At 44.6% G+C, this 20,891-nt stretch overlaps 6 protein-coding genes and 1 non-coding gene across 7 annotated transcripts; 2 read left to right on the top strand and 5 right to left on the bottom strand.

Moving 5' to 3' along the window:
* Positions 1-481: 481 nt before the first annotated feature.
* Positions 482-1,405, bottom strand: M431DRAFT_72961 (hypothetical protein; the record flags this gene model as incomplete). The annotated part of the gene is made up of 3 exons (XM_024922089.1): positions 482-790; positions 857-1,083; positions 1,177-1,405. 3 exons carry the CDS (start codon positions 1,403-1,405, stop codon positions 482-484), a joined length of 765 nt encoding a protein of 254 aa, XP_024780289.1.
* Positions 1,406-2,092: 687 nt separating this feature from the next.
* On the bottom strand, positions 2,093-2,643 carry M431DRAFT_12505 (hypothetical protein; the record flags this gene model as incomplete). The annotated part of the gene is made up of 4 exons (XM_024912232.1): positions 2,579-2,643; positions 2,406-2,500; positions 2,285-2,338; positions 2,093-2,219 (listed from the first exon to the last, which is right to left on the bottom strand). The coding sequence occupies exons 1-4, from the start codon at positions 2,636-2,638 to the stop codon at positions 2,093-2,095; spliced, it is 336 nt and encodes a 111-aa protein (XP_024780288.1). The 5' UTR covers positions 2,639-2,643.
* A 2,073-nt stretch (positions 2,644-4,716) lies between these two features.
* Positions 4,717-5,490, bottom strand: M431DRAFT_477071 (hypothetical protein; the record flags this gene model as incomplete). Its single annotated transcript, XM_024915536.1, has 1 exon — positions 4,717-5,490. The coding sequence occupies one exon, from the start codon at positions 5,488-5,490 to the stop codon at positions 4,717-4,719; it is 774 nt and encodes a 257-aa protein (XP_024780287.1).
* A 144-nt stretch (positions 5,491-5,634) lies between these two features.
* Positions 5,635-9,196, bottom strand: M431DRAFT_526700 (hypothetical protein; the record flags this gene model as incomplete). Its single annotated transcript, XM_024920691.1, has 11 exons — positions 5,635-5,931; positions 6,002-6,098; positions 6,160-6,291; positions 6,352-6,626; positions 6,696-6,933; positions 7,008-7,114; positions 7,164-7,286; positions 7,352-8,012; positions 8,073-8,113; positions 8,172-8,343; positions 8,399-9,196. The coding sequence occupies 11 exons, from the start codon at positions 9,194-9,196 to the stop codon at positions 5,699-5,701; spliced, it is 2,877 nt and encodes a 958-aa protein (XP_024780286.1). The 3' UTR covers positions 5,635-5,698.
* A 1,140-nt stretch (positions 9,197-10,336) lies between these two features.
* Positions 10,337-10,431, top strand: M431DRAFT_t16. Its single transcript has one exon. It is a non-coding gene; the product is annotated as a tRNA-Lys (tRNA).
* Positions 10,432-16,085: 5,654 nt separating this feature from the next.
* Positions 16,086-17,024, bottom strand: M431DRAFT_477069 (hypothetical protein; the record flags this gene model as incomplete). Its single annotated transcript, XM_024915535.1, has 1 exon — positions 16,086-17,024. The coding sequence occupies one exon, from the start codon at positions 17,022-17,024 to the stop codon at positions 16,086-16,088; it is 939 nt and encodes a 312-aa protein (XP_024780285.1).
* A 1,685-nt stretch (positions 17,025-18,709) lies between these two features.
* Positions 18,710-20,104, top strand: M431DRAFT_636 (hypothetical protein; the record flags this gene model as incomplete). Its single annotated transcript, XM_024921642.1, has 2 exons — positions 18,710-18,934; positions 19,838-20,104. The coding sequence occupies 2 exons, from the start codon at positions 18,710-18,712 to the stop codon at positions 20,102-20,104; spliced, it is 492 nt and encodes a 163-aa protein (XP_024780284.1).
* Between the last annotated feature and the right edge of the window lie 787 nt (positions 20,105-20,891).

The raw sequence follows: 20,891 nt of genomic DNA, 5'->3' as shown, positions 1-20,891 counted from the left end.
ACCATGTAGGCTCGATCACCTGCTATTTCTTTTCTCAGTCTGCCTTTTCTCGGTCTCTTTCGTCTGTGTCTTTCCTTTGTCGCTTTTGTCTGTGTCTTTCGATTGTCTCGTTCGATTGTCGCTTTTGTCTGTCGCTTTTGTCTGTCGCTTTCGTCTGTCTATCGCTTTCGTCTATCTATCGCCTCCATCATTTTCCTCACCATTTCCCTTTACTTTTTATTTTTATTTCCCCCACTTTGGCTGTCCTCCCCCCCTACTCTCCTTAATCCTTGGTCTGTTACTCTGCTTTATCTGGCCTTCATTTCGTTTGTAACAGCCTCAAGGGCATTGTTTCGGAGGACATAATAACGATCAACACGTAAATACACGGCGCGAGTTGCATAAATGGATTGGTAATCTTGGTCTGTATCTCTTTCAATAAATTCTAAACCCTAAAAACAAAGATGCGCCTATTCGTTTGAGCCATGAACCACTTCAGCCTTTACTCTACCCCCTCTTTCCATTTCCCGCTGTCGAGAAAGAACTCCATGATCCTGCTAGACAAACGCACTCCGTCGTGCGGACGGTCGACACGCTTGATGGCGTCCTGGAATGCTTCCTCGCCAAATATGTTGCGCTCCACGTTGAGAAGCTCGTCGTTGATGGGCTCGTCGAATTCCGGGTGCCCCTGGAAAGAAAGCACTCGCCCTGGCTTGTAGAGAATCTGGATGGGACATGTAGCGCTAGAGCCGAGGTTTGTGAGTCCAGACGGGACTGTTAGGACGGCATCGCGATGCATCTGATGCAGCGCCTATGACATGGTGTTAGTTCCTCAAAAGAAAATGCTGGAATAAATCACCAATTGGCTGAATCTTACCAGCGACGGAGACCCAAGGAACTTCTGGCCCTGCTCGTTCAGATCAATGCTTCCGACGGAAAGCTCCCAGCCGCCTGGACTGTGGTTGACGTCGGCCCCGAGTGCGCGACCGATGATCTGGTGGCCGAAGCAAATGCCGACGACTTTCTTGTCTGTAGATTCCAAGGCATGCTTAATGTAGTCGACTAGAGCCACGATCCATGGAACATCTTCAAATGCCGTGCCGTCTGTTGGTTATACCATATATAGAACCCAAGTCAGCCATTTGTCGACGACCAATAGTGCTAAGAAAGATGAAGGAAGATGAAGATGAGACGCACAGCTTCCAGTCATGACGATTGCGTCTACGTCCTCTATCTGGGGATATTTCCCGTTGATCACATCCCATTTGCTCACTTGGAGCTGCACATTGGCCGCCGCATCGCCGAGGTTTTTCAGTCCAAGCCTAAAGAGATCTTCAAAGATGTCGCCGTATGAGCCGCGGGCGGCCTTGGCCTTGGGCAAGGTGGTTTCGCATTCTAGAATGCCCAATCGCAGTACTCGAGCCATTTTAGCCGGTTCTTTGTCCGGTTTTGCTCCGAGTTCTCCGTAATATTGTTCATACCAGGATCAAAGAAGGTATCCAGGAATATATACCTTAGGTAGGCGTCCCCTTGACCCCAATGACTCTATTTGATACCGAGAAATCCCCAGGTTCAATTAGATAATAAATTAAACGTAACGCCATCCTAGCCCACGATACTCTTAATAATTAGAGCACATGTAGTCATGTGGGTTTTGCTGCTAGTTTGCTGCCATCGTGGATCTTGGGCCGCTATCATCGATGAAATGGGGCCGCTGCCAATCAACGGCGCCCTTTTCATTCTCAAAGTAGAAGTACAAGTGCGTGTTTCGCATATACTTGGCGATAAGGGAAAGACGCGTTTCTACCAAATCTTTACGGATTCCAAATCGCGGGCGATGGAAAGAAGGAATAAAATCCGAATTGATTTAATGCTTCAATTCAGCTGTATGTACAGAGGACAGTGGGTACTTTGACAGGCATGCATCTGATAACGGATGGGCACGTGGTGATTAGCACAGGCAAACAGAGTGGAATACAGCAACACAATTCTTAAGAAGGAATCATCAATTCGTTTCTCGTTTTATTTACAAGCCAAAGTGCCCTCAGCACCTCAGCCGCTTCATATCTACACGAAAGAAAAATGGCAGCCCGGAAGAACAAGTCGACCTAGCTTAGGCAGAGCCTCCAATCTGGTGGCCGGTGGCGACGGCGACGGAGAAAGCGGCAAAGTTGCCGTTGACGATGGTGGCAGCAGTGTCGCGGTCGTAGGCGGCATAGGGGATCTCGCAGTCGGCAGTGCTGAGAGACACAGTATCAGCAACTTTGTCTTTCCTCTTTCTTTCGGTGAGGGTTCGTTGACTTACTTGTAGAGAACAACGGCGTGGCCCTCGGCGACCTTGATGGACTGGACGAGAGGGCTAGGTGGAAACCCTCGTTAGCTGCATGTATCAAGAGCTTACGGCGAGAGCAGCAGGTAAAGCTTACAAGGTGGCAACGGGGTTGCATCCTCCAAGAGAATCATCAGTGCCGCTGATGGTGTAGCTGACACCCTCAAAGTTGGTGGCGGAGAAGAGAGTGGCCTATCGATGCGACAAATTGAGCTTCAATTAGTATCATTCCTCATTCTCGAGACTTCAGGGGCCCCAGCCAACACTCACCACATCCTGAGCGGCGACAATGCCGGCAAAGACCAGGGAGAGAACGCTGGAGAATTGCATGGTTGCGGTGGGGAGTTGTCTTGGTTGACTGGAAGAGTGTTGAGGAGATTGTTGCTTGCTGTTGATGCTGCTTGTTGTTGTGAGGAGATGTTTCGAAAGGGGGCATTTCCTAACCTTTATATACTTGTAAGTTGCCCCCCGAATTATTGCCCGAGCCCGTTGCAACGACAATTGGCGATTCCAGGATGTTTGGCCCATCGCCTTGTACAAGGATCATCCCCAGCTTCGCATATACGGATTACACAAAGACAGCGGTATGCTTACTCGTGCCGATACATACAGTACCTACGATGAGATCCAATCCCAGGGACAGACCAGCCAGAATACGACGACGACCCTCTTGTTCCACCTAGATTTAGAACAAATCCATTTCGAATGGAATAGCGGATTCCAAACAGGAAGGCTGAAGAATAAACCCAAAAGAGGCATTACTAGATGACAGCATATGTGAGCATGTTTGCGGGAAAAGTAAGGTCAGATCGCACACACCTCCCACACCTCGTAACCGGCACAGACACGGAAACAATTGCTGAGAGACTACTAATACTCAGCAATGCATAAACGGCTAACCAACGCTAACCAGTCAATTTGTCCGCAGGCCTGATGATCATCCCCATACTACAGGGCTAATATATCCAAAACGATGTGTCGTTGCATGAAGAATACGGAATGACGGCAGGGATGTTGGCTAGTGACCTACCGAAATAAGCTTGATCTTGGTACGATCCATGACTTGGAATAACCCCCCCTTTGGATTATGTCAACAACAGGCAGCAATGAGAGGCCACCGATTAGTATTTACATGAGCAAGATACAAGTGTTGGGCGCATCTTATAGCCGCTTACAGCAAGCATGCTACTCTTAAAAGGAAGTTGCAGCCCTACGCTGTCGTTACATTGAGCCGTCAGCCGGGGAGAACAGCCCATCATCAGGATATAGGCAGTCGGAAAGTGGAACTGCGAGTTGCGATGAACGGAAGATAGCGGAAAGTGGAACTCTCCGCAAACTCTGAGGAATGAAATCGATTGTTTCAAGCACGGGGTCATTCGAGGAAAACAAGACTTTGAACCTTAGATGGCTGGTGCTTTGATCCCAAGGTAGCTTAATGTTAGCCCCATCACGTCCATCCATATCTGTGTTGATCATTCAATGTGGGCAAGGGAGATGAAATGTAGCCCTTGTTGAAAGTATCAGAAAGAAATCAAAGACCAATAAACTGTTCCTTTCCTCAATTGTGTTCAGCACAGGTTCAGACAAAAAAATATGCTCGTACGATTACCTACCTGCGGGAGCGTAGCATCTGGGCTCGGAATAATTCCCTTGTCGGTCTGGATACTAAGCCTCCTGCTAGAACCAGACAGCGTAAGAAAATAGTATACATGTTGAAACCACCGAAGCCACATCACGCGAACTCGGCAGTTGTGTTGCTTGTATACGTTGGGTACATATTTTGTTGATGCGAGAATAACTCAAAAGGGAATATGACTGACATGGAGAGTTGATGGAATGATGGGCTCAGATCCGACGGTTCATATACAATTATCCTCGTCCCATAAGGAAAACAACACGAACTCGGATTACATATCAACTAGAACACCAAATAATTGCTACTTGTAACATTCTTAAATCGAGTCCAGTCGAGTTATTGCCTCAACATTGAATCGTCTTGTCATCAGTCACACCTCCCAGAGATAATGACCACTGCTTCTCCGTTTTGGCAAGGATGGAATACGAACAACCATCTCAATCGATCGAGTAGCCTACCCGGAACGGGGATTTCGAATTCTCATTTTCCCGTTGCCCCACCACAGCCGAGAGGCCGATTTTGTGTGAGATCTTTTTCTTTGGCCGGCTTTTCTCGGCGGCATGCCCTCTTAGTTAGTTGGTGGGGACCACCGCCAATTCTGCCGGTCAAATCACTGGGCGGTCAAAAAAAGTTGGCTCACCGCCCGCTGAGCTCCTGCTCGCTTCCTATAAAACTTCACACAGCTGGCCGTTTGTTTTGTTTTTTTCTTCTTTTCTTCTTTACGTCGACAATACTTCAGTATGTGCACCCCTAACTGTGATGGCCCGCTGTCTCAAACGGCTTCTAACCTTTGTGTTTTTCTTTCTACAGGAGAATCATTTCTATAGTATTCGTCTCTTGCTTTGGTTCCCAAAAGAGCCATCGAATCCACCCTGGTTGATGATTGTATATCCTCAGCACCCAAGAGTGAAAACTTTTTTGGTCCTCTCGCTCTGTTCGCAAGAATGGCGGTGTTTGCCTTGTGCAATTGCTGTATAGAGAGTTGTTTCTTGATGATCTCGACCCTGTTCGTGGTCTGCCCTTGGGCGCGTGGACAGGGTGGGTGTTGATGGACGTCTGACAGGCTTTTGTTTTTTTCATTGCAGATTGGGGCTTGCCCTGGGTGTGAAGAAGAATCGAATTGCGAGATTCCTGTGAATTGGCCGTGAAAATTTTTCTTGCGGGTAGGGGGAGTGGAAAAATTGCTTTTGCTCTCTCGATGGTTTGGCGGGGCACAAAAATTTTCCATGCGTCGCCCAACACTGTTTGTCTTCAGCCTTGTCTTCTTGTATATGCCGTCAATGATTTTTTCAGTTGTTACTCTTGAAGTCAAACTTGTTTCTGCTGCATCGTTTGCAGAACGATACCATCTTTGAGGAATCATGAGCAGCTGACCGCGTCCACTCCCACAGCCCCTTACAATGACCAACTGAGGGAAGGAGGGGGGTATACATTGGGAGACTCTCTTCACCTCTTCGGACCTTTGTTTACGAAGCCTAGTAGGTTCATCAATTATATCGTATCTAACATCCAAAGACTCAAGGGCCAGCTTCTTCTTTGTTGCCATGGCCCGTGGGTCATCACCAAAATACCAATTGTGTGAATTGTTGGTTGGAAACTGGGCTCAAGATTTAAAGACGACCCTGGACTTTTTTCTGTATGACAAAATGCCATTCTATCATATGCTGAGATCAGGTAAGTTGAGGTATGTGCATTGTCAAATAACTCGATCAATAACTGACTACATATAATCCATGTGACATAGAGGCTGTTTATTACACCTTTGATGTATCTGGTTTGTGTCTTCGCCAGAGAGGCCCCTCAGCCCCGTCGTTCATCCGTCCAGTATCAGTATAGCCACTTTGGCTATTGTTTTTGCGCTTGTTCTCTTGCTCTTTGTTGTGTCTATCTATCGCATCGTCTAAAGAGACTCGTTTGTTAGGCTTGTCGGACCCCCACCGGAATGCCACAATAAGAACGACTGAGATTACGGCGGCAGATATCACAACTGACATTATACTCCGTTAGCTCCGAACCACGAACAAATTTTCGAAGGAGGCAAAGGCAACTAAGCTTACACATATACATAATCTGCTCCCTCATACTCATCCAATCATTACCGGTCGACACAGAATTATTCATCCCAAAGAAACCGGTGAAAAACCCAAGCGGTAACTGGATTACATAATGGACGTTAGAGGTCGTTATTTTATGAAGAAAAGGTCGCGCCACTTACGAAAAAGATCGTGACGATTGTGAATGCCATGATGGCGCGGCCTTGCTGAACGCTTTCGTCTGCTCGTTCTAGCGCAATCCGGGCTTCAACAATGCTAGCTTCTTGCTGCTTAAGCGACAGAAGTGCTTGGAGCTGGAAGTATCGTCAGCACAACAAATCATTAAACGATTGAACTATGATGATTGTGTATACCTGCTCAGTTGTGCGAGTCACAGCTTTTTGAAAATCGGCTATTTCGTCAATGCGATTCTGTACCTTCTCCGCCAAATTGAAGGCTTCTCCCAGGTCCTCTGAAGTACAGGATAACCAGTTATCTGCGCTCTGAACCTCGTCGTGTCTACTCTTATCTGTACTCTGAGCCTTTTCGAGTCTACTCTTCTCTGCACTCTGAACCTTGTCGTGTCTGCTCTTTATGTGCTTGTGCAGCTCATTCACAACAGTTAATTGCTGTTTATAGATGCGCTCCACTTTAGCATAGGTGGATTAGTTGAGACACTCTGGTTCGAATAGATGATCCGCTCAAAGGTGAGACTCACTCATATTTAGTTCGTCTGTAATATCCTGCGACTCTTTCAGCAGGACACCCTCTGGATTGATGTTCAGGTATCTGAACGAGTCTCGGTTACGGCCCTTGGGGCGCTCTGGGTTAATTCCCAAGTGACGTTTTAACCACTCTTTGACACCAGTCTTGTGCTTTTCCTCCCTTTTCATGCTCGATGATTGAAGACTGACGTTGGCCCAGAAAAGACTGTAGGCTGATGTGGTGTTGTAGGCCTAATTCAATTAGCACCAGCAACTTTGACCACTTCGCCCTCATCGGAAAGGAGAGAGAGGTCTGTAATACATACCACAGTCCCAATCGCTTGAGCAAACAGATCCATCACCTCTGGGCGGTCATCTGTTGGCTGTGTCCTGTCAAAGAATACTTTTGAACACTGATCAATGATGAGAGTAGCTTCAAATCCGTTAGTAAATAGCATTCTTCACCGTAGAGTGTTACTTGCCAAGATGATAGATGGATCGAATGCGCTTCTTCTTTCCAAGAATCTGCCGGAGGCTCTTATGAACACCGGAGGAATCAGGTTTGTTTCTCCCCCAACGGCGTGGAAAAGACGTGATGATTGTGTCTACTATCCTGTTAGACTGTCGAAAGCTTCCAAGTCACCATGCCTTTAGTAGAGTTCTGTCTTACCCTCTCCAAGGATCCACATCCACAATTGGTCAACCATAACGACTCGAGTAACTCCGACCAATTTTGTCATCTTCTTTTTCTTTTGGGTAGCTGTGCCTGAGCTAGTAGTACTTTCAGGCCCAGTGCCAAGTGTACGTGAAACGGCGGTAGACTCAACGTGTCGAGTGTGCGGAGAAATCGTATTAATACTAGTGGAACTCGTCGCTGCTTTTTCGTTTTCTTGTTGCTTTTCATGCATTTCTTTCCTGGCTCTTGTTTGTCGATAGACTACTTGGTCTGTATCTCTGTCTACTGTATCTTCAACGACAGAGAAATATGACTGGTCCAGCGTTCGACGAATGTGCAGAGGAGGCTCCCATTTCGCATCAAGTGGTCTAGCCGTGACGGCATCCTGCTTTGTTTCAGAAAAGCTCTGCCGAAGTAACCGTTCATCTGCGTCATAATCCATGGCATCCCAGACCTGGGCTATGTCATAAAGATATCTTGCGACTTTGTTTTTAATATTTCCACGATCAAACTTTTCAGGGAGACAGTGAGCTTTTTCTCTCGCAGCCTCGAGAAATTGGGAGTTCAGAGAAGCCTTATTATCTTCGACAAGCTCCTGGACTATTTGCACCATCTTTGCCCGCCTTCGATTAGTTTCCCAGTGTAGATATGGGAGCTAAAGGGGAAAGACAGCATCAACATCTTCTTCTGGCAGCCAAAACAGGGAAGAACTTACAAAGAGAGAGATGTGAGATGGAGCATTGTGATCCGTGTGGTCTTTCATGTTGGACTAATTAGCGATTTACATCTTACGACACTCGCTGAAGTAACCAACCTGAAACATGGGCGCATCGAGGCCTCATATGCCGCAGGTGGAACAAATCCTTTCCTATGCCAGAACCATGTAACTGCCCTCGCCAGTGCTCAAAAGATAGCAGTTGGTTCTCATTCTCTTCAGGATCTTCTGTGGGAATTCTGTTCACGTCATAGTATCTTGTTATCGCTGTCTATGGGACATGTTAACTACCTCATCCCTGATGTGAGAAGTAGTATGACACTCACCTCTATCCACTCCATGTGGTTGGCCGGAAAGTGGAAATATTTGATGCTTTCTTCGTCGCGTTCAAAGAGTTTGCGATTTTTGACGGTGTTGGACAGTATGGTGTCCAATTTGACCTTTTGGTTAGGAAACTCCCCCGAGGACGAGTCGATGTCCTCATACTGCTCACCTCGCCATTGCCTGTCGTTTTCTTTCTTGAAATACATGATGCCGACTTTGAACTCATCCAGTGGCTCTTTTACCAGATCGCCCAATTCTTCCACCGTATCCACCAACTCTTTTGCCTTATCCGCCGGCTGTGTCACTTTTTGTGCTAGAGTTCTGACCCTATCCATCAGCTCTTTTGCGTTATTCATCGACGCATTTGCCTCATCTGTTGACTCTTCCACCTTACCCAATAGCTCTTTTATCTCATCTACTGGCTCTTTTACCTGATTTGCCAACACTTTTATCTTATCCACCAGCGCTTTCGTCTCTTTCCCTTGCCCATCATTGTCTTCTGCTGTTTCTTCATATATTGGACTGCGTTTCTTAGTCCGTGTGGACAAATGCCGAATTAATTCTGTCCGTGACTTTGCGACATTCTCGAGTAGTGTAGCCTTCTGTGGCTTGGCTTTAAATCTCTCCCTAATCTTGCTGATTCGGCTTTCTTCAACCTTTACCACGTTTAGGTGTGGCAAGCCGAGTCGACGATCTTTGCGATCATCAAACTTGGATCTGGCATAGTCGCGGAATGCTCTTTTCTTCAATTCACTCTCGGTTCTTGACAAGCGACGAGGAACGTTGTCTGATGATGCCATGGTAATAAGACCAGCAGGTGATACTGAGGCGATTCTCAATTACAGCACAACAGGTGAAGGACGGGTAATATATATAGAAGAGTATTTCGTATTATCTGAAGAGAGCTGGAACGAACATGGGCTTTATTTACATAACCCTTGTAGTACTTGTATTATATTTCGATATGTTCTGTATACAAGGGATGCATTTTGAGGCTGGCTGTCTCATCCCAACTGTATCAAAAGTGGTGTAGGGAAAAGTCTTACCATAGGCCGCGGCTGAGCGTTATCACGGCCCTGGCCACAGCTTATTGGAGCCAAATATGAAGGTTGCCAGCGTGGGTGGGACGGGCAATCTATTCTACCCCTCTTCCACTCCCAAAGAAGACAATGAGGGCAGATAAACATCCAGTAATGGGGTGGTATTGTGACCGAAATACGATGAAAAGTTCGGCCGGCCCCAATCCTCCGCTTTTTGCTCACCGAAGCCAGTTGTGAGTGGTTGAGGTACACACATTGCTACACTTGCGCTGAAATATCGGGATTAGATCGCCGCTGCCAAGCATTGAGAGAAGGCTGCCTTGACAGATACGGTCCGATCTGGCGGTGGAAAATACTAAGTGATGTGGTGAGGCTCTGCATTGTAAAGGATCCGTGGGGGGTGTTTGTTCAGCTCTTGCATTGGTAAACATTCTTCGGCAGTGTCGCAAGGCAGCCAAGCTGGATTGGTTGTGATGTTTTTAGCAGTATTTACCTACTGCCAATAAAGATTCCCAGCTTCACTGTGATTTTGAAAGTAATTTCAGATAAGATACAAAGCAAAAGCATGCTCTGTTTGAGCGGGCTGGATAGCCCAGGTTGGGTAGACCGTACGGTGTAGCCCGGATTTTGAGCAGTTCTCAGCGCTCAGCCGTGCCCAGGCTGCGTTCTCCAGCTTGTGCCTTGTGGACAAGGTATTATGCATGTGATTTTCAGCATATGGCTCAAAGAGAGAAAAAATCACATCAAACAAGTTAAAGTCACAGCCAGGTAAAACGGGTCCCTTCGCATGTGCCTCTGGCAAGTATGCTTGACTGGTGGTGTAGCAAAATGTTTGACAAAAAGTGTGCTTTATAAGGCAATTAGCATGACGGACATTCAACGAACTAGGACGTCTCGTACGCCCGGTTAGCTCAATCGGTAGAGCGTGAGACTCTTAAGAGTAACACATTCTGAATGTAATCTCAAGGTTGCGGGTTCGACCCCCGCATTGGGCTTTTCCTATATCCAAAAAGATTGAGAGAACGGAACGAGCGTTCATTTTTTTGCGTTCCTGTGAAATTTTTTCTTTCTTAAGCTTTTTGGTGGAGATTCATGATTTGCACCGAGTCATGCGCTAAGATGAAAGATCCCTGTGGCCCGCAGCAGACTGGGATTTCTCAGCCAATTATCTTGCGCGACTCTGGACGAAAAAGGTCATGGCTTCATTCACCTGGATATGCGCTTCCATTTTGTTTCAATAGCTGAGATGCCTTGTGTTTTTTACGATGAATTGAATTCTGTTCATTGCATAGAATATTAGTCATTGGAGTGCGGTAAGGTGATACTGACAGAAGTTGTCAACCTGTCACCTCTGCTTGCGATGATTGGTACCTATGCACCAGGTATGCTCTCCAATCTTCTTCGTCCATGTTTGATCAATTCCGCATGCACATCCACACCAACGCTTTTCCTTGCTCCGACACGAAATTCCCATCGTATTCTTCTAAGCTTCGCCCTTGCCTATATGCATTTGCATGCATCATCTCAACACTTCCTTCCTCTGCTGACAATCACGTGTAGTCACCTGACGCACCGACCGATCCTCCTTCGTCTGCCTCCTACTTCCCTTTGATATCATCTTTCTTCCCTTGACTTAATTCCCGTCCTATAACTGGTCACATCCCATTTCTCACATTGCGAGACTCTGTCATTGTTACGCTACCTGACCTGGCAAACTACAATCTTTCATCAAAAACCATGGGACCATTTTGCAGTCCAATTATCGTCTTTACGAACCCGAATAGTCATTGGGTCTTTGGCGCTTCTTCAAGAGCCAGCAAGCTGTTTCCGATTCTATCATAATGGTGAGTCTACTTCTCAGCCTCCGATTTATAGCAGACAACATCTAATGTAGACCTCCCAGAACACCTGGCTCGGACCATTTTGTGTACAAAGCATGGTAAAGCGGAAGCAAGCCTCTTCCTCACAGCCTTGCCATCGGCCTCACAACACGTAATATCAAGACAAGGCTGAGCCTGTCTTCTAGATTCGCCGTCTATCACAAACAGCACGATTGGCCCACCAATATCCGCTGTGCTACAGGATTCTTTGTGGTCTCTACTTGTCCCATGGTCAAAGGGCAGCCCGTTATTCTCTGCAAATCTCTGCTCCTTTTGCGGATGTCTCATGCATACTTGATGGGCTAGAATGATGGTGACCGAGGCACCTATAATTTGAAGGGAGTCTTCTTCAACAGAGCTGCCTGGGAGCCTCTTCCCGGTTAATTTCCCCCCTTACTCGGCGAATCATGCCCGAGATGTTGGAAGAGCTAGTCACAGAACAACGTATACAACAGATAATAACTTGCATAAAAACTAATATAAGAGACGCAAAAACGATTTAATTATTTACTTAAAAGAACTAACTTAGTTGCGATATATTATGGGGTATAGGCTTATACTAACTTTTACCTTAACTCTGTGTTCCTTTTCTATTTTTTAATAAATTCGAAGAAAGGGCAAGTGTCTTCTATTACAGTATAATACCTAACGTAAAATACGCCTCTGTTATCAACCAAGGACGTTAAGGTTATTAAAGTAAAGTAAGATACTAAAAAGCCTTTTAGAGATTCCCTAGTATTTAAGGCGGTAAAGTATATAAAATAATTCTTATATAAGGTTTTTAGTTTAACATCTGACTTAAATACTAGCATAAGATCCCATCTAGGCTAGACCGCCGGATTAAAGCTAATTCTTAATATCCTTCTTATCCTAGGGCCATCTGTCTATTAGAAATAGTTTAACTCCTTTTATATCTCTTAGAGATCAGGGGCTATATTTTGCAAATGTAAGTATGGTAAGATATACTGTAAATATACGTAGATTATTGTAAGGTATAAATATTATATATATCTTTGCTATTCTAATTATCTGGCCGGTGTGCTAAATATATTATCGAGATTTATATAGACGCTGTGTGAATTATTTAATAAGCTTTTACTATGCCCAGCGTAAGGATATACGATAGTTAGGCAACTAGCGTAAAGCAGCTGCATAAGTAATATAGGTTATTAAGTCTATAACATCTAAGTATACTATTAAGTAAGTATAATAGTAAATTAGCTTGGTTAAGCTATAGATTAAGTTAGCTAATTGTTAAAGATATAGTACTCTGCTGACTAAAGGGCGACTTGCCTGAAATTAAAGAGGTCTATTGTTAACAGAGGTTTTAAGATTATAGTATTATATACAGACTTACCTAAAAGGCTAATAGACTAAAGTAATAACTCTGCACTCTCTGTAGTAGCAGATCCTAGATCCAGGCTATAATACCGGGCAGCTGTAATAGTACTATCTCGTTAGGTTTACCTCACGTACCCCCTTAAAACCCTCTCTAAGACCTAAGTATATAATCGCTTGCTCTATAGAGAAATATAATTTAATAATACCTTTTTTACTGCTGTAGCCGCTATAATAGTAGATACCAGTGGCCCCTAAGTATAATATAGTAATTGGAATTAGAGGTTGTTTTAAGATTAGGTATCTGGAGTATTATATAACTTATTAGAGTATGGGAATTTTAGAGGTAGATCTCTTAGATCTATAGTACAGGGGCTGTTGGTAAAAAGGGAGTAACTATAATTAAACTTAAATACAGCCTATATTATTTTAATTTTAAGCTTACGTACTACCTATGCTATTTACTTAGCCTACTTTAACTAAGTTAGTACTACGTACTCCTGGGCTGGTCTATCTCAGCTGCTTATACTAGAACCTAACAGCTTTAGACTTTTTAGACTGTTAATAAGAAAGCTGCGGACTCCGTTCACCTAGCTATAGATGTTTTTATCGCCAGACCTAAGTAAATATACCTAGTAAAGGCAAACGGTGGCTAAATATATAATATTACAGCTATTTTTAGTATAATAAGTAGCCTGTTAATATTAGCATCTATATCTGCAAAAAATAATTATATATAGAAGGCTTACTATAATATTAAGCTCCGAGATATACCGTATACTAATATAATACGCCTGATAGATAACTTCGTTATCCTCGTTAAAGACCGCGCTAACACAAGCTATTACTCCAAGCACTACTATTAGGTATTTCGTAAACTTCTAGGTAGGAATATAAAAAACAGGCTGGATTTTTTACTACTTAAGAAAGTAGTTATCGATAAATTGCCTTAACAGCTTAATTCCAGGTATAAGGATAAGCTTAGATAGCTTTATTATCTAGGGAATATATGGTTCCTTATAAAGAAGCCCTAGGCTGTCTAATACTACTACTAGGGAAGCCTTAAGAGGAATTCCGTTAGTAGAGTCCTGCGAGGTACGTACATGGGAATTATTATTAATAAGCCTTTAGATAAAAGGCGTTTGTAGGCTTAAGTATGCTACTTTAAAGTCTAGCTAGCTAAGGCTAGCTGCTTGGATATTAACTTCCCTAGGAGTGGTTGATCTAGAAGATAGGCTGTCTGCCCTAATATTAATATCTATAGGAGGAAGTGGCTGGGGAGGAAGAGATGTAATGCTATCTATTGGGCTATTCGGTTGTAGCTAAGGGGGAAGGCATAGGATGCTATCCGTTAGGCTATTCGGGCGTGGTGTACTTCAACCAGCAGAAACATAGCCAGAGGCTGACCCTAGCGCTCCCTGTTAGATCAACGTATTATCTCTGCTCCTTTTGCGGATGTCTTATGCATACTTGATGGGCTAGAATAATAGTGACCGAGGCACCTATAATTTAAAAGGAGTCTTCTTCAATAGAGCTACCTAGGAGCCTCTTCCTAGTTAATTTCCCCCCTTACTTAGTAAATTATACCTAAGATGTTAAAAGAGCTAGTCACAGAACAACGTATACAATAGATAATAACTCATATAAAAACCAATATAAGAGACGCAAAAACGATTTAATTATTTACTTAAAAGAACTAACTTAGTTGTAATATATTATAGGGTATAGGCTTATACTAACTTTTGCCTTAACTCTGTGTTCCTTTTTTATTTTTTAATAAATTTAAAGAAAAGGTAAGTATTCTCTATTATAGTGTAATACCTAATGTAAAATACACCTCTGTTATTAACTAAGGACGTTAAGGTTATTAAAGTAAAGTAAGATATTAAAGAGCCTTTTAGAAATTCCTTAGTATTTAAGGTGGTAAAGTATATAAAACGATTCTTATATAAGGTTTTTAGTTTAATATTTAACCTAAATACTAGCATAAGATCCCATCTAGGCTAGACCGCCGGATTAAAGCTAATTCTTAATATCCTTCTTATCCTAGGGCTATCTGTCTATTGGAAATAATTTAACTCCTTTTACATCTTTTAGAGATCGGGGGTTATATTTTATAAATATAAGTATAGTAAGATATATTATAAATATACGTAGATTATTATAAGGTATAAATATTATATATATCTTTGCTATTCTGATTATCTGGCTGGTGTACTAAATATACTATTAAGATTTATATAGACGCTGTGCGAATTATTTAATAAGCTTTTGCTGCGCCTAGCGTAAGGATGTATAATAGTTAGGCGACTGGTGTAAAGCAGCTGTATAAGCGATATAGGTTATTAAGTCTATAATATCTAAGTATACTATTAAGTAAGTATAATAGTAAATTAGCTTAGTTAAGCTATAGATTAAGTTAGCTAATTATTAAAGATATAGTACTTTACTAACTAAAGGGCAACTTGCCTAAAATTAAAGAGGTTTATTATTAATAAAGGTTTTAAGATTATAGTATTATATATAGACTTGCCTAAAAGGCTGATAGACTAAAGTAACGACTTTGTACTCTCTATAGTAGCAGATCCTAGATCTAGGCTATAATACCGGGCAGCTGTAATAGTGCTATCTCGTTAGGTTTGCCTCACGTACCCCCTTAAAACCCTCTCTAAGACCTAAGTATATAATCGCTTGCTCTATAGAGAGATATAATCTAATAATACCTTTTTTACTGCCGTAGCTGCTACAACAGTAGATACCAGTGGCCCCTAAGTATAATATAGTGATTAAAATCGGAGGTTATCCTAAGATTAGGCATCTGGAGTATTATATAACTTATTAGAGTATGGGAATCTTAGAGGTAGATCTCTTAGATCTATAGTATAGGGGCTGTTAGTAAGAAGGGAGTAATTATAATTAAACTTAAATACAGCCTACGTTATTCTAATTTTAAGCTTATGCGCTACCTATGCTGTTTACTCGGCCTGCTTTAACTAAGTTAGTGCTACGCGCTCCTGGGCTAGTTTATCTCGGCCGCTTATACTAGAACCTAATAGCTTTAGACTTTTTAGACTGTTAATAAGAAAGCTGCGGACTCTGTTTACTTAGCTATAGATGTTTTTGTTGCTAGACCTAAGTAAATATACCTAGTAAAGGTAAACAGCGGCTAAATATATAATATTACGGCTATTTTTAGTACGATAAGTAACCTGTTAATATTAGTATCTATATCCGTAAAAGATAGTTATATACAGAAGGCTTACTATAATATTAAGCTCCGAGATATACTGTGTACTAATATAATATGCCTAATAGATGACTTCGTTATCTTCGTTGAAGACTGCGCTAACATAAGCCATTACTCCAAGCACTACCATTGGGTATTTTGCAAACTTCCAGGTAGGAACATAAAAAACAGGCTGGATTTTTTACTACTTAAGAAAGTAGTTATTAATAAGTTGCCTTAACAGCTTAATTCCAGGCACAAAGATAAGCTCGGATAGCTTTATTATCTGGGGAATATATGGTTCCTTATAAAGAAGCCCTAGGCTGTCTAATGCTACTACTAGGGAAGCTTTAAGAGGAATTCCGTTAGCAGAGTCCCGCGAGGTATATGTATAGGAATTATTATTAATAAGCCTTTGGATAAAAGGCGTCTGCGGGCTTAGGTATGCTACTTTAAAGTCCAGCCAGCTAAAGCTAGCTGCTTGGATATTAACTTCCCCAGGAGCGGTTGATCTGGAAGACAGGCTGTCTGCCCTAATATTAATATCTATAGGAGGAAGTGGCCGGGGAGGAAGAGATGCAATGCTATCTGTTAGGCTATTCAGTTGTAGCCGAGGGGGAAGGCATAGGATGCTATCCGTTGGGCTATTTGGGCGTGGTGTACTCCAACCGGCAGAAACATGGCCAGAGGCTGACCCTAGCGCTCCCTGTTGGATCAACGTATCATCTTGTGGCCCTTCTTCTTCTACCTGTTCCTGCTGCTGTGGAGATGTAGCAGCAGGAGGTACCGGTACAGCAGTTCGAGGAAACGCAATGACACATTCTGCAGCTTTACCATCGAGTTTGCACCATTTACAGGGAGGGGCGCCCTTGCACGGCATCTTATAAAGCAGACAGCGCGCACAAGCCTTTCGCTCATCAGTCTCCTTGAAGTGGTAGTCGTTGATGTGTTTTTGGAGCCTCTCGTCGCTCGCGTATTTACGCCGACAATGAACACACCTGTGATTGCGTTGTCTGGCCTTTTCTCGTTCTCTCAGCTTGGCATGTATCTTGCGGTGACGCTCCAGGTGTCGCCGGCTGGTGTATGACACCGTACACTCATCACATTGGTGCAAGGCGGTGTTGTCTTGTTTACCTGGTGCCATTATTACGTCGAAACCACGTTACGCCGGATCCGTTCTGTCTTTTTTGCCAACATTAGCAGAGAGTTCATACAAAGTACAACCTTGGGATGGTTCACAAGCAGAGACGCTCAAAGTGAGACCTCGGGATCTCCTTGCGTTCACTGGGGCAAAGCAGGGAGGCCTAGCGAATGGCAGAGGGGGAGCTGGCGAAGGTGCAAAGACGGCGATGTGTACTTTCAGTTGTCAAGCAACTAGTGAACAGAATCAAAGACAACAGAGTGCAGAAAGGAGGATGCAAAGCAAACTTCGGGCTGGGAAAGGAACAGATGTCGGGAACGCCTTGCTACCTTTGCCTACCTTTTATACGAACTCTACCTACTGGGTATCTACCTAGTGCTCCTACATTGCCAGAGCTGAAGCAGGGCACCGGTTTGGTCCATGGAAAGTCAGCCATGGCAACAGCTCTCTGCATTTTAGGTATGGATCGGTACCCTGCTCTTCTCTTCCTACTCACGCCGCACACGCCTGGTCCTTGACTCTAAACATGCTTGTCTTACTGGCTTGCCATCTTAATGCGTCTCTGTCCAAATCGGGTCTCAAGAGTGGCCGCTGTTGCTGCAATCGCGCGGCAGTGCTTGTACTAAGCGAAAGGACGTGGCTGCTTGCACGTGCGTTACTAGAGGCCCAAAAAACACCAGCCTCTCCGAGATTGTCTTTTCAGCAGGACAAGGTCAGGGCCTCATGCAGCTTGACAGTTCCTAGGCCTTCTTCTTGGGCTTCGGGGTGCCTGTGCTCGCATGCCACAGCAGCACCAAACGCATTCTAGAGACGCTGGCGTCGCATTTGAGCCACACTGTCACACCTGGGTTCCACTGACGTGCGCTGACCGGTCTGCGAGGTGCGGGAAGAATAGGAGGAATAAAACAGGCACACAGAGATATGCTCCTGGTCAGCAAGAAAGCAGCCGCTTTCCAACCTTTTCAGAGCCCGTCCGGATTGAGGTTGCTTCTTGTCTCACGCCAGAGGCGTAAACCCCTGGCTGATCTTTTCTTTTTTATCTTTTTTCTTTTTCTTTCATTGGTCCATTGTCAGTTTGCTCGGCTGATAGCTGAAAACCAAGCTAAGGAATGACAGTCCTCGCTTGTCAGGCTCCTCAGACAGCAATCTCCGCCGCTGCTGAATGATGAGTACGGCATATCGCTGCATAGACGTAGGATTGTTGGGCTGGTAGGTAGGGTGGTATCGATCCCAAGTTGCAGTGCTCATCGGCTTGGATCACTGACCATTAGCAGTGATCAGAATGACCCGCACTTCCAGTCTGACCGGGGTTTGTTACGGAACGGCTAGGGGATATTATCCTCTCGCTATTTTGGACCAGGCTCGGGTGAAGTGGTTTCCCTGCCTTGCAGTACGAGATCTCAACAGCATCAAATTCCCACGGCTGATGCCCTGCCGCTTCTATTTACACGCTCTACGTTGGTCATACTTCTACCATCAAGACAATATAGGCACCTTCACTATAAGAGACGACTTAAGGCATAACAAGCAACCCATCGTACTCTGCTAATCAGATCGGCCCCATAATCCGGTGCTTGCTTTGTCCATTGATAGGCTGCATTCTGGGCTCCTTCTAAACCCTGATGCGGTCCTATCACCGCCGTGGCTGGTCTGTTTAAACTAGGGGGCTCAGAGTAAGAGAAGACTGTATGCCGGAGGACTACAGAAATGGGACAACAACGCTTCTTCGAGATCGGAAGAAGGCCTCCTTCTCTGGTGAGAGCGCAGTCTGCTATATCATGACCCGGGGCAACATTAGCTATGCAGCAGGAACAGGGTCAAGAGCAGGAGCAAATACTCCCCGAGCGGCACCCCAGTCAAAGGTGGTTATAATCCCACTCCTCCTTGAGAGTGGCTCGCACGCTGGGACGGCGGTAAATCAAGCTCAAGCCCAAGACTTTCTGACACTGGGGAAATGCGAAATTACTGTTACACGCGACAGTATTTGCGTGCCTCTCTTGATTTATTCTGCGCCTAGGTTGTTACTCAAATCTCATTGCGACGGTCGCAGGCCCTGTCGTCAAATCTTCTTTCAAAAAGAGACGTCATAGACCAGACTATCTCTTGACACTGATGCTTTGTTGCTGAAGCGAAACCAATTGGCTCTAGGAAGTCACGATTATTACCGGATCTCACGACACCGATTTATGCAACATTCCACTCTAGATCTTCCTGGATCAATGGCTCACTTCTGCTCAGGGAAACTCCACAAAACATGCTATGTGGGCACAGTTCGCCATCCAGTGCCCAAGCTCACACAGGGGTGCATGTACCCCGATGAGATGCAAGCTGTAGTTTCCCCCCTCAACCGAACAGTTTTCGATACTACCTCCAGCTCGAAGAATTTTTCTCCCTTTAGATAGCTCCGGATGAATGCAGTATGAAGACCAGCGAGCCACAACATTGGCAATACACTGCTATCTGGTAGTTTTGATCGAACTCCCGGCTTTTCTTTCTAAGCAGCCGCACCAATGCGACCTCTATACCCAGTTGTAATAAATTTGTGCGCGATGCTGCATATGAACAAAATCGTTGTGGTACAGCTCTACAAATGAGAGCTACACAAGAGACCGTCCCCTTGTACGAAGCACAGCACCAACGAACTACTTGCCCGCCAACCAAAAACTATTGTTGCTGGAAGCCCCGGGGGATTGGGTTAGCAGCGTGGCAAAAATTGAGAATTGTGAACGCTACGCTGGGTCGGTGGCCTCGTAGCTGACCTCAGACTACAAGTCGCTAACGTGGTATCTAGAAACACTATCTCTCAATAACACAAGGGAAGTGGTATCGTATCTTATGCCCACTTCACTGAATTCGAATGCGTTACTCCGTACAGCCAGAGGAATTCATCAAGCAGAACGATCCTCTACGATGTCTGGCACTGCTTTGCTGCTACTGCTGCAGCTTTGAGTTTGCTCAAATCCACCTGCAGGGATGCAGGGCTCTACGTCGGCCAATTGGGTGGAATGGCCCTTTGCTTTGATTCCTACGCCTTTTACCATGAAAAATGGAGACCTGCTGCTATCGTGGTAGAAGTGAGCTAGAGGCAACATGCATCAATAACTACGGGTAGCATGCCTCACTATTATCAGAGCAGGAAGGACCACATAAGGAGAAGACACAGATTGGACGGCGACTATTGAATCCCAAATAGCAACCCGGCACTCTTCTTTGGACACCGTTTCATTCTGCTTTCGCCGTTGGCTCTGGACTCTTTGTCGAGGGGCCGTGGAAGCCTTGCTTCTCCACCTGGGTGCTTTGCAGAGGCCACCCATAGGTGTGATTTCGATCCTTTTTTGAGAGGAGATCCAAGACGGCCAGAGAACAATCGCCAAGTTGATAGACAACGACTCCATCAAGTCATATCATACCAGGTCACTGACCCGGGGAACCCAAGGCAACATGGTGGCAATCCAAACGATAGTGCCATGCAATCAGGGCTCTCTCTATGAAAAAAGAAAGTATTGTGTTATTGCAGCTGACCTGCAGATTTTGACTGGGATCCTTCTAACTAGACAGGAGCAACCAATATCCATCCAAGCTCTCAAGCCATTGTGCCTAGAATATGCGAATGACCTGGGTTGTTGGCCACCATCTGCAGCTTAATGTATGGTTAGGGGGCAGCCAAGAGTCCCGTCAGAATAGTAGGCAACGAATCACGAGAAACAGTATACGAGTGGAACAATAAAAAGCAATGTGCTTTGCGAGAGCCTGGATCAACGGCATAAACCCTGCATCTCATACAGCATCTCTCAGCCATCCAATTCTTTCGAATTTTCACACTGTCTTGGATATTGGTGGGTAGCAGGCTTGGATACGAGGACTCAGGCA

This window comes from Trichoderma harzianum (genome assembly GCF_003025095.1).
Source record: "Trichoderma harzianum CBS 226.95 unplaced genomic scaffold M431scaffold_1, whole genome shotgun sequence".
NCBI classification, from domain to species: Eukaryota; Fungi; Ascomycota; class Sordariomycetes; order Hypocreales; family Hypocreaceae; genus Trichoderma; species Trichoderma harzianum.
Note: the sequence above shows the minus strand (reverse complement) of the source record. Positions and strands in the feature narration are given on the sequence as shown.